General features: G+C 43.7%; 1 protein-coding gene across 3 annotated transcripts in view; it reads left to right on the top strand.

Annotated features, from left to right (window-relative positions):
* Window positions 1-4,293: 4,293 nt before the first annotated feature.
* arhgap10 (Rho GTPase activating protein 10) overlaps window positions 4,294-12,662 on the top strand; it is a 50,677-nt gene continuing 42,308 nt past the window's right edge. Inside the window, exon 1 of one of the 3 annotated variants that reach the window (XM_012831346.3) lies at window positions 4,294-4,971. In XM_012831346.3, coding sequence (XP_012686800.1) covers window positions 4,818-4,971 — 154 coding nt within the window. In that variant the 5' untranslated portion in view covers window positions 4,294-4,817. Of the gene's footprint in view, window positions 5,555-12,662 lie in introns of all 3 variants that reach the window. The other 2 variants (XM_012831345.3, XM_031560488.1) reach the window with 2 other exon arrangements.

Genomic DNA, 12,662 nt, shown 5'->3' on the forward strand with positions numbered 1-12,662 from the left:
ATAACTCCTTGAGAGACCCTGCATTCGATTCTCTTCAATAAAATGCATGTGTATGTCATCTCTGTATAAACTTCAGGTCCAGTATAACTCTAAATCATGCCTGTTTCTATCCCTCTGCCAACAGGGATGGGAGAACAGTCGGGTGGTGCGTCAGCGACTGTGTGCGTGAAGTGCGTGAACACACTTACCAAAGGGGAGGGCAGTGTCACTGTGGGCAAAGTTTTTGCTCCAACTGCCATACCAACGAGCATGCAGGTTTGGTACCCAGGAGACCCGGGTTTGATGCCAGGTGGGGTGACAGTTCTCTCTATTTTGCTACACTGTAAATAAAGTGATAGACTGCTAATGTATGTCATCAAGCTTAGTCTTGTTATACATATTTAATCATTTGATGACTTCATGTTCTCATTACATTTACTTTGAACCATGCTGTTTGTAACGGAGATCTTGCCAGATGAGACGCCTAAAGAGTTGTATGTGCGGCTGAAATAACTCGTCACAAAGTGGGTCCGACCAGAGAAGCAATCAGTACAGGAAATCACAGAAATCATCATCCTGGAACAGTACATGGATATGCTGAAACAGAGATGGCGATCCGGGATCCGGGATCATGACCACCAAAATGGCCAAGGAGGCAGGCAGACGGACGGAAGTGTTCCAGTCTGCCCGGCTAGGCACCAGGGGTCCCAGCACCAGCCAGTGGAGTTCAGCCAAAAGTAAGTCTGGTGGGGGTGGTGAGAGTCGTGGTCAAAGCTATGTTAGGCCTACCTCTACTAGATGGTCCTATAACACCAGACAGGATCTTCAGTGTTATTACTGTGAAAAACGGGGTCACACTAAGCCAAACTGTCAGGCAAGGAAAAAGCAGGACACTAGCATCTGCTACTGCTGAGATTTTTCTTAACGTCAGTGGCCAAACCGTTTTCATGTCCGATGCGGTAGCCCCGCAGCTGCCGTATAAAGTGGTGTTAGGTCATGATCTCCCAATTTAATGTGACTTAGTCCCCCAGGTTAAGCACTGTAATGTAGTCACTAGGGCCCAAACGGCTAGTGAGACGAGGGTACTTCCTTTGGCTGATGCTGAATTGGTGCTAGATGTGGAGAGGAGGCATTTGTCAAGGCAGGAGAAATGCAGACAGAAGAGTTGGAGTTGGTCAGAAGGAGCAAGAATGGCCACAGCCAGAGATTACATTGGACATTGATATACCCACACACATGGTCAGACTGCAGATGCAGGATAAGACCCTTGAGCCATTGTTTCAGAAAGCAACAGGGGGCGACAAAGAGACACAGGTAGCTTCTTAGAGGAAGAAAAATACATCCTGAAAAATTATTTTGTGTTTCAAGTGAAAGGGGGGAGTGAGACCTTGGTGGTGAGCCCATGAGACAGAAAGTGATGACCCTAGCCCATTCCATCCCATGGTCAGGACATCTAGGGAGAAACAAAACACTTGCCAGAGTTGGTAGCCGGTTGAGTTGGCCCAATATGTACACTGATGTATCAGAGTTCAGAGTGTCAGCTTACCTGAGGCAGAGCAGTCCCATGTGCACATCTACATCCTCTTCCATTCATTAATACACCCTTCTCACGTATTGGGATGGATATAGTCGGTCTGTTAGAAATAAGTAAGCGGGGGGCGGGGGGGGGGGGGGGGGGGGGGGTACCGCTACATCTTAGTATTGTGCGACTATGCAACTAGATACCCTGAAGTATTTCCCCTTAGGAACATCAAGGCCAAATAGGTGGCCAATTGCTTAGTACAGCTTTTCTCATGGGTGGGGGTGCCGAGAGAGATAGTGATCAGGGGACTCATTTTCTGTCCCTACTTCTGAGGCAAGTGTACAGTCTCTTAGGCATTAAAGGCACTAAGACCACGCCTTATCACCCAAAAACAGACGGGTTAGCGGAACGGTTTAACCATACCCTCAAAACCATGCTCCGCCGCTTTTCTCTCACAGACTGGAAAGGATTGGGACGAGTGGCTGCCATACCTTCTGTTTGCATACAGGGAGGTGCCACAGGCCTCCACGGGCTTCTCGCCTTTTGAGCTTCTTTATGGTCGGCAAGTGAGAGGGCCATTAAACCTATTGAAGGAGCTCTGGGAGGGACCCAAAGAAGAGAAGCTGTATGTGGCACTGTACGTCATCCAGATGAGGAACAAGCTGGAAGAAATGTCCGCTCTGGCGGATTAGAACATGGAGATGGCGCAGAAAAAGCAGAAAACTTGTTCCAGGAGAGGCCTGGGCGGGCGATGGCTGTGAAGCACAACATCATCCTGCGGCCAGACACATCCCCCCAGCGGAAGAGCTACCGGGTGCCAGAGAAGTTGGTGGCAGTCCTAAGGGATGAGCTGGATGTCACTAGAGCCTTCCTCTAGTGACTGGTGCAGCCCAGTGGTGCTGGTGCCAAAGTGTGACGGCACCATCACATTTTGCATAGACTTCCGGCAAGTCAATGCCCTCAGCAAGGTGGACCCTTACCCGATGCCCCGGATTGGCAACCTGGTGGAACGCTTGGGGAAAGTACATCTCCACAATCGACCTTTCCCGGGGCTATTGGTAAGTGCCCCTGAGGGAGCATGCAAAGGAGGTGACTGCTTTCTGGACGCCCTTCGGCCTGTACCACTTCTGGGTAATGCCGTTCGGCCTGCAGTGGGCGCAAGCCAGTTTCCAGAGGCTACTGGCGGGTGTCCACAATTTTACCGCAGCTTACCTGGATGACGTGGTGATCTACAGCAACGACGTGGCGGGATCACCTGTACGACCTCAAGCAGGTCTTCGGACGCATCCGGGAAGCAGGCCTGGCCGTCAATCCAAAGAAGTGTGCCCTGGGAAAGAGAGAAGTCAGTTACCTGGGCTACGTGATCGGCAATGGCATCATCCGCCCGCTGATTTGGAGCTATGATTATTTAGTTTGATTACTGATTATTGAAGTTACTTTGTAATTATGAAGTTTAGTTAATTATTATAAGTTACTGTTTGAAGTTTCTTTTTCTTTTTTTTTTCTCCCTCCATTCTGGAATGTTTACCCACTGCAACTGGTAATTAAAACCTTTGACGTTTTCTAACATCTGAGACACTGCCTCCAATCTTTTCATCGCCGCAAGATCAGCCCGGCTACACTGTTACATTGCATTTACATACATAATTACATACAGTACAGTATACATTCAGTTATTATTTTTCCTATCCTAGGCAATTGTTTTCATGTCTGATTTAACTCATTTAGATTTAGTGTTGATAAATGTTGTTTGTTAAATTGATAATTTGGGTCTGTTATTGTTTGTGCAGCATCACTTCATTTTATGAGGAACTACTGCTGTTTTTTTGTCTGTTTATGTATTATTATTATTATGTACTATGTCTTATTTATGACATTAATGTATTTCTTGTTGGCCACCAAATAGGTTCAGACCAATAAAGTAGAGGAATGTAACGCTGCGTAGACAACACACTAACTGGTGTCTTTTGCCAGTATAGCTGCCAATGTCATGCGTGTGAAAGCTTTTCTTCCATTTTTGCAGGGTGTTCCAGCCCTTTACACATAACTACATATAGGGCATATCTTGGATGGCTAATGGGGAAGACACAGGTGTTTATCTGCCCTTCACATGACCATGTGCTATCAAAATGAATTTGAGGATGATACCAAAACTAGTTGCCTATAAAACCATACCTCAAAAAGTGTCAAATTGTTGCATAGTGTTACTTTAATTTAAGTAAACACATAAATTACCTAAGGATTTGATGGCCACAATCTGTTGCATAGTCTTAGGTGCTACAGCTGTGAGCACCACTACTATGGTGTAATAGTCCACATAACTGTACACTGGGCAGGTGTAATGCAATGTGGTGAGTGTGACATTCAATAATACCCTCGAATTTACGTGAATGTGATTGGCTGAAATTGTAAGACATCTGATAGGCTGCAGAGAATGTCATTTTGAAAAAAAAAAATGCATTTCTGAATCAAGCCATCAGAAATCAAAATCCACAAATAAATGGAGGGATGTTAACAAATGGCTAGCGATTTGTAAATGCATGTTTGCCTTTATTTTTGAACCATGTGACATTTCTATGTGAATCAGAAAGTACATGTGCGTGATATTTATTTGTGAATTTTTAAACTATTGTAACTCCATACATCTCTGATACCTTTCACAAACGATTTGTAGGTCAAATCATAGACATATATTACAGGTCAAATAGCGAAATTAAGGTGCGGACTTTTATTTTGACAAAGCTGTAAACGGAACTCTGAACACGGCTATTTGAAGTGGGTGTGTTCAAAGTGTGTCATCTAGTAGGCGTGTTGTGTAGTACGGTGTGTCCGCTGTAGACCTACTTGGAGAGTGAGGACAGAGCAATGCAAATAACGGTTTGAGATGTAGGCTACCTACTGTCTACGGTATATCGCTACGCTACAACGTGGACAATGACTTACTGAATTGTTTAAACCTTAGTTTAGAGTATATTTCTTCCACTGGGTGTACTGGGGTGTCGCGAATAATAACACTGGAAGTACTTTTTTTTTAAAAGTAGGTGGTAGTCTTGTCAAGTACAAAGTATCGTTTCCATCGGGATTTTTTAAGAAGAACTTGTCCAGGAGTGGTCTTTGGTCACGCCACGGATTCAGGGCATAACGTTACATCTATGATCCAGGAATTGCCAAGTGGACGGCGCTAGCTGGCTAACTTTGTTATCTAGCTCATACTTTTTGAGTTAATTTGTTGCTGTGATAAACTGTTTTTAGAACAGCACTTGTTTTCAGACTTTTCGGCTAGCTACCTTTTAGCTAGCTGTACATAGCTCCAAAAATGGGATTACACCCTTTGGAGTTCAGCGAGTGTTACCTGGACAGTCCCACTTTTCGCGATAAAGTGAAGTCTCATGAAGCGGAATTAGATAAAACCAACAGATTCATAAAAGAACTATACAAAGATGGAAAAAACCTCATGAATGCCACAAAACGTAAGTTTATCCGTAAGTTTTATCAGTTAGAATTACAAATGTTACATGACCAGGAGACGGTGATGAGACACTTTCCTCTCCCTTACTCATTCACCCACATTGGACACTCACAGATTGACATGCTGTTTGTATGATAATTATGTCATCTTAATGGAGACAGTTGCTATGTAACTTTTAAAGTCTTCAATATTCTCAAGCAATAATTGGTTAACACTGGTTGTCTGTTCAAGTGACTAAGCGTTGTGTGACACTAATATCAGAAAGCCTGAATTGTGTGAATGCACAATAATGTCTGTAAACTGGTTTAGCGATGTTGCTAGAAATCTAGACCTGGATCTATCTTAGGTTATTGCTGTTATTTTCAACAACAACCGGATCTTGATGTACTCATTCTTGTTATTGGACTGGTAGTTCAGTTCAACAGTTAGCTTATTTGCCCTGTTTATCCGGTCTTTTTCTTGAATTTCTGTAGTATTAAGGCTATGCTCGCCGGTTGCTGGTCAAACCATGCAAACAATGATAAGACTGTAGGAGTTATCTGTATGAAGACGTCAGAGCAGTCCAGTTTTGAAAGTGACTGGAGGTAAGCAATCTCACATGCAAGCAAAACCCATTTGGTGTGTTGTAAAGTCAGACACTGGAATGTAACTAGAAACAAGGGATAAAGGTCAACTATTAAGAATGCCTAGCCTTCTTCTTGCAACGTCCCTGTTTGTCTTCACCTGACAAATGGTAAACATTCTTAGACTTAGCCTAAGATTCTCATACGCCTACATTTAGTTGTACACCCTGTCGACATCTCCTTTACACCATTACTGCAGAAATGCTCTTTTGGCTTCAAGTTAGACCCAACTCTTACTATTCAGTGTTTAGTTATGTTTCTACAGTTTTAAGGATTATTAAGGATCATGCAGCGTGCATCCCTCTTACACAGTTGAATTTATGGGAATGCTTCATCAATTTAAAACCTCACTGAAATGAATTACTTTTAGTTTAGCAGTTATATTGCAATTATTCTGCCTGACTGCTCGAGTCTGGGAGAGTACTGTGGGTCTTCTTTTTAAAAGTCGAATAAGGAAGAATTGGCTAAAAATAAACTGCACATGTGACACTCATAGTCCTTCTTTTTGCAGGCCATTTTGGGACTTGTTTGAATGATCACGTACTTGTCAGGGCCAGGGTCCTGTGAGATCTGCTGTGGAACTTTAGGGGCTTTCTCAGAAAGGATCCTTGTTTGTATTGGTCAAGATGAAGACTTGGGGATGATCCTGTCAGTTAAAAATGTTTTGCCAGAGTTGACTACAAGTAGTTCCTATTCTGGCACCTTAGGGTGCCGAGTCCAAGGGAATTCCCTTTCTGTTGTGTTAGAAAACAGGCTAACTGTCTTTGGAAATTGAGTTAATGTTGCCTCATATTGACTCTTGGCTGAAAATATACTAATGTGAAGTCATCTGCTTTCTGAATAATTTGTTTTCCTGCTGTTTTAATGACCATTTAAGATGTTTGAGTATTAATGTTTCTCTTCTTTAACGGACGTATGTAAAAGTGTGTCAAAAATAGTCACATCAGTATCACAGGGTTTTGGTGTCTTGCAGTGGACAACTGGACTGTTTTTAAGGAAGGCGAACTATCATTTTGAGGTTTCTGGAACGGAGTAAAGACTGGATTACTGCACAATTAAGAGGCTGTTATCATGGACACATTCTTCAGAATGCAGTGTTATGGAGCATGCAGACCACAGCTGCCAGCGCAGTCAGAAGCAGCAAACTGAATTCAGCACGATACTTTGATTTTCTTCTTTACACACACATTCATTCGATGGTGCTTGTGCAGCTCAGCATGCCCTGTTGCTAAATGGTAAATACACTCTGTAGCCTACAGTTGGCAAAACGACAAAAGTAAGGAAATGTAAGAAATATTTTCTTGGTTGCAGTGGGACTTTCACATCCTTCCAGCAAAAGATGTACTCTCAACACATCATCATTGGTGATTCATACAGCAGTCCAGGGCCTGTGGTTGTGATTGCATCCTGGCTTATGATGTACTTCCACAGCAAATCTTTTGCTAGGTCAGAGAGAGGGTGTCGTGTTCACTTCATCTGGTTGATGTAATTCCGGGGGAAGATTCAAGATGTGTGTTTCAGATCTGCTCTGGTTTAATGAGTTTTTAGCCATTAGATGATTTACAGTACCCATCATGTAAAAGTGTTTACGGGATGCTAGCTTGTTGAATTATTAGTTGAATTTGCCGGTGTTTTTGTGATATCAGCATAACCACTGACAGCTTTTGCTGCAGTCACACTCCTTTTTTCTACGGACATTCAGCTGACTCACAGCACAAAACCAGCACGTACCATTACTGCAAACCCACAAACAAATACAATGACTGATGGAAGTCTGCGCAGTCAGCATTGTGAGGTAAATCAAGCTATATTCTGGCGTGCCCTTTCACTGCTGGCAGCGGTGCCTAGCCCGCTGGTAATGTGGTGGCATCTGTACAACCAAATGGGCATTCCTGTGGAGGGGACTTAACTGGGACTGGCAGGGCTCCTGTTGGCACGGAGGCTGGGGTGTCGGGTCACGGGCCAGCTCTGGTTCCATGCTTTAGCCCGCTGTTTGTTTACCCTGTCACTTCTTTGGGTAGGACCCAGCAGCGCCCAGCTTAGAGAGGCAGGCAGGCCTGTTTGTGAAGCTGTAGCTTTTAGCCATCAGTGGTCTGAGTTTCACTACAGTAGTGTTCTCCTCACCTTTTTCCATTTTTGACAGTGTTTGGATGAAAACTTTTTTTTTTACAGTTAAAGTAAAAATAGGACCCCATCAATGGTCAAAGTGTCGTACGCTCACAAGTGGAATTCCGTGATGCCAAGATATTGTGAAGATTCCGTAGCCTAACCAAACTATGAATGAAGCACTATACAAATTGCATGGGTGTGTTTTGCATGAAATATTCTTGATGCCAAACAGTCAGATGCCAGAACTGTCTGTTCCCCTGAAATCTGACCTGTGTGACCTGCTGTTGCCTCCCACTCCTCTCCTGATGAACCATGGAGGATGTGCTGGGTTGGAAAGTCCTTGTTTTGGAGGAAATGTGACAGCAGACACCTCTAACTGAGCTGGAAAAGACATATTCTCACACTCTCACCCTGACACAGAGGATGTGCTCCTGCTTCTGTCCGCTTCCTCAAATGCAGCTTTAGTGGCGGATGTTGGAGGTTTGGTCAGATGGTCTTCTTCACTCCCTTTCCATTCACAATTTCCCTTTTTTTTTAGACAAACAAGCATGTTTCTCATGGGAAGGGTGGTGGTGGTAGTGGTGGTGGGGGAGGGGGGGTTGTGGCATTCTTACAAAAGCTACTTTGGTACTGCATTATTTATCAACCTATAGCTCCTGAATTGTTAAAACATTTTCTTCACAAACAGTTGCTGGACAAAGATGGATAGCTTCAAAATGCACCCTGTGACACTCAAGTAAACGCTAAGATAAAGAAATGCTCTATGGTCACTGGTTAGCTATTTAGCTCACTAAGTTTAGGGGTAAAAAAAACTCTTGGCTATATCTCTTCAAGATTTTTAGATTTAAATAAATACAAATGTAATCTACCCATTACCAGTTTATGAAACTACATTTCAGAGTAACATCCTAGAAGAAGACCACACACATGCCAGATAAAAGTAACCATTATCTGTTGTAGTATGTTTATGTTGAGTGAGACAGCGGAGATGGAGAATGCTCTTTTTGATCAGAGGTCAGGATTCCCCTTTCACCGTCATGCTGTTTCTCTGTCATACTCTCTTACATGTCACAGGGGTGTAAAGGAAGTGTTCCAAGGGTGTGTTTACATCTCGGCTCTATGGACCTTTTGAGAGGTCGTGAAGTGAGGTTTACTGCAGCTCAATTCTCATTAGCCTGCCTCTGCTGATGCCAGTATTTTTTATAAGGCCCTTATATGGCCAAAATAAGGGTTGTAGGTATCTGTCTGAGCTGTACGGCCTGCATTGGTTCATTTGTTATCCCTTTTTTACAAATGAAAACATTCCCCACATCAGTTTTCCTTCAACAATAACTAGACTGGAGGATGTTTCTGCTTTGTTGGCAGGCCAGGCTGTGCGGGCAGACTTGATTTGGTCTGGCAGAGAAATCTTTGTAATCGTGTCAGGAGCTTCTGCCAAAAAAGCAACATCAGAATCTTTCATTAAAAGTGCATTAACAGAGCCATGAGGTCATGAGAGGGAGGCTCAGCTCTCTTGGCCGAGGGAAAGAAGACATGATCGGGAGAACGACCTGACTGATCGTGGCCAATTTGAGTGTCTCTGACCACCTCATTCTGTGTCGCAGACTACGTCTGGGCTCTGCAGTAGCCCACGTTCTCCACAGAGCCCCTTCAGACGGATCACTGCATATTCAAGATTAAAGACTTCAGTTGGACTTTTTTTTCACTTTGTAAGCACATCGTAACTGGTGTAAGGACTACCTTAGAGCTCATAAGGCTTCGACTAAGTTTCAGTAGCTGAGCTAGCTTTTTCTAAGCTTAACTAAACACTGCGTGTGGGACTCTGAGGAAATGGCTTGTGGTGGGCCGTTTGACATTGAAGCTTTCGGAGGCTGCTGGAGGAGTGATTGTTACCCCTTTTGATGTGGCAGGGGTGAAGAGCTGCACAAGCTGTGGCACAACAGTCTAGAGCCCATGGGCATCCTCAGAGTCTGCTGCCATGTTGAGTAACGTGAGCAGAAAGCATGATGAGAGAGGGGGTGTGGGCCCCAGGAGAGGAAGAGGCTTAGAGAAAGAGCAGAGATTTTGCCAGAATGGAAAAAGGAAGGATTTTGGAGAGGGACGCAGAGATTAAACACGCCCATTCCCCACTGAGGCGTCACCCTTACCTCTCCTGCCCTGAAGACACATACCAGCTACACGTGTGACAATGAGTGTAGACCAGGAAACAAAGAGAGGGCTTCAAATGAAGTGTTTTTAAAGTGCTTTACTGCTTCTACACTCCTTACATTTGTAAACTATTGTTTTTGTTTAGTATGTGATTCCTCCCTTAGGTGAAACCCTAAACTGTAGTCTGTCTGTTTCTGACACGATGTGCTAAAGAAGAATAGTGCAACACCTACATCTCCTCTATGGTGGTTTACTGGCTTTGGTGAAGGACAGAGTGGACAATGCCTGATTCCTGTGTTTATAAAGAGCTGTCTGCTGGGAGGCTAATATGAGTGTGAGTCACACTGGCCCTGCAGTAAGGTCACGACTCACTCTCATCTCCCTTCCTCTTGTTTCACCATCATCTCTCTCTCTCTCTCTCTCTCTCTCTCTCTCGTTCGTTGAAAAGCTTTCGCAAATAACCTTGTGCCATCATGAATTGCTGTCATACTCTTGATTTCTGATTCCTGCGAAGCTTGTGACTCCACAGGCCATGAGTAGTATGAACACATGAGTCAACATCTGTTTTGTCACAAGTAGTTTCCTCCCGGGGGGCTTTTTGAAAATTTGAGATTTCATGTCAAATGCATTATGGTCATAGCTTATAGAGTTTGCAGCAGTCAGTGTTTGGCTGTGCAGAAATCTACTTTTGATTTTCAAACAGACACATGTCTACACTCCCTTATAGGCTCCCTTATAGGCTCCCCTATATGCTTAGGTCTCTTGCTTTGCTCTGCTCTGCTCTATGGAGTTGCTCTGCATCTCCAAGCACCACCATCTCCACTTAACAGTTTGGCATTAGGGGCCAAACAGCTACGCTGCTGAGAGAGAGAGAGCATCTTTGATGCAGTTAGTGGGCTGTAATGATGGGGATCTTGTTCTCCCTGTCCAGTTTGATTGTGATCACAGATACTGGCATCCAATTGCTTGCCTCCTTAATGTGATGTTCCTGCAGGGGAAACACTGGCTGCCACTCCACATCAATCCCAGGTCATGCCAGTGGGTGAAAGACTGAAGGAGAGAAAGAGAAATTTCGTCCGGTGTGGGTGAGAGAGTTGATCTGCTTTCTTGCGGCCAAATCTTGACAGTTTGCAGGTTTTCGTGAACGCTTGACTTTAAAAGGTCTGCGTGGGAGAAGAGGGGCATGCTATATTAGGAGTGTGGTCGTCTAGCACCAGATATTTTCTTAAACCTTTTCAGGAGATTTTCATTGTGCTACCTCATATGGTCATATCAACAGACTGTACCTGTAGTGTTTGTAAACCACAGGACTACAAGGACCAGCATTCTGCACCAGGTTTCTTTATTCTGTGCATTTTGTTAATGATTCTCACACTGCAGTCATTTGCCCTGTAATTGCAGTCACATTGGGACTTTGCATTGCAGTCACACTCATCTACAATACATCTTCAAATGCTGGACTACTTGGTGAAGTTTCTGTCCTCTCACATCATGATAGCAATGACTCATGCAGTAACTGAGTCAGACACATCTGTTCTGCCTCAAATCCACTACAGGGAAAAGGAGAAATGGGGGGAGACTACGAGGAGAGGTTGAAAGCACCCTAATAATTCTCAAGTGTAGCAAGATGGTTACATTTTCCCCTTTACCTGTTGTTGTGTGTGTTACAGCCCACAAAGCTCATTCCTTTATCATTTAGTCTGTCATTTATTCTTTTTTTCTAGTCTTGGATACTCTTTTTAGAAAGAGGGGTGAAAAAGTGTTTTTCTGAACAACAAAAGGTTTTTCCTAATATGATTTAAAACTAGCACACTTGAGTTTTTTTTTTATGTAAGTGTGTGTGTGTGTGTGTGTGTGTGTGTGTGTGTGTTTGTTTTTTTTTTTCAAGTGAAAACGTGAGCTTATCATTTGGCCTGATGAGTTCAGTGGTGGACGTCTAAAGTTGAACACATGACTTATACTACTCATTGGCTATTTGTGGAACCATACCACAAAGACAGCCTTTTCTTGGTCTTGCACGATCTTTTTGGTTGTTTAACAGAAACCCACAGATGGACCAAATCAGTCTCTGCTATGACATCAGCCTTGCAATCAGACTCATACATTCTGCACTACGACCTGAACAACGCACAAATCTATGATCTCATCACACAGTACCGACCAAAGTTTAGTTCGTATTTCATGCCCAAAGGGGTCATTTATGTGGTCAAATGTCGCAATAATGGTATTGTTTTGTGCTGTTGTTAGTTTTGTACAGTTTGATAAGAATAACACAGTTTTAAAGAAGTGGTGATGTAGCTTATTTGTGTGTTTTTGTAGTTGAGGATGAGACATGAGGTAGTTGGATATATTTAGCGATGATGACAATTTGCTGCGCTCCTCTCCCCAGCGCTGAATGCTCTCGTGGACTCCAGTAGTTAGGCAGTGCGTGTTCGGAGTGAGGAGTGGCTTTGGAGGGAAGTCTGTAGGAAGGGGTTGGGATTTTTTAGGTTGTTTAATTTCAGAATCTAGTTTACTCTTGCTAGTTTCTCCAACATTGCCTACCTTTAAAGGAGGAGTCAGCGTTGCTGCAGAAAGACTGTTGGTATTTAAACTCGACAGCCAAACAAAAACACCCAACCCTTCAGTGTTCCTTCAGAAACTCCGCCCCCCAAATTCATGGATGCACATTGCCAGGGCAATGACACTAACAACTGGGCTGGCTGACCAAAAGAGAAATATGGCACAATCCAGAGCGTCTGCTGCCCAAGGGCCAGCACTTGACATGGGTGGTGGAGATGATCCTATAAGTGGGTCTCCTTTTCGTAGTTGA

This window comes from Clupea harengus, chromosome 22 (genome assembly GCF_900700415.2).
Source record: "Clupea harengus chromosome 22, Ch_v2.0.2, whole genome shotgun sequence".
NCBI classification, from domain to species: domain Eukaryota; kingdom Metazoa; phylum Chordata; class Actinopteri; order Clupeiformes; family Clupeidae; genus Clupea; species Clupea harengus.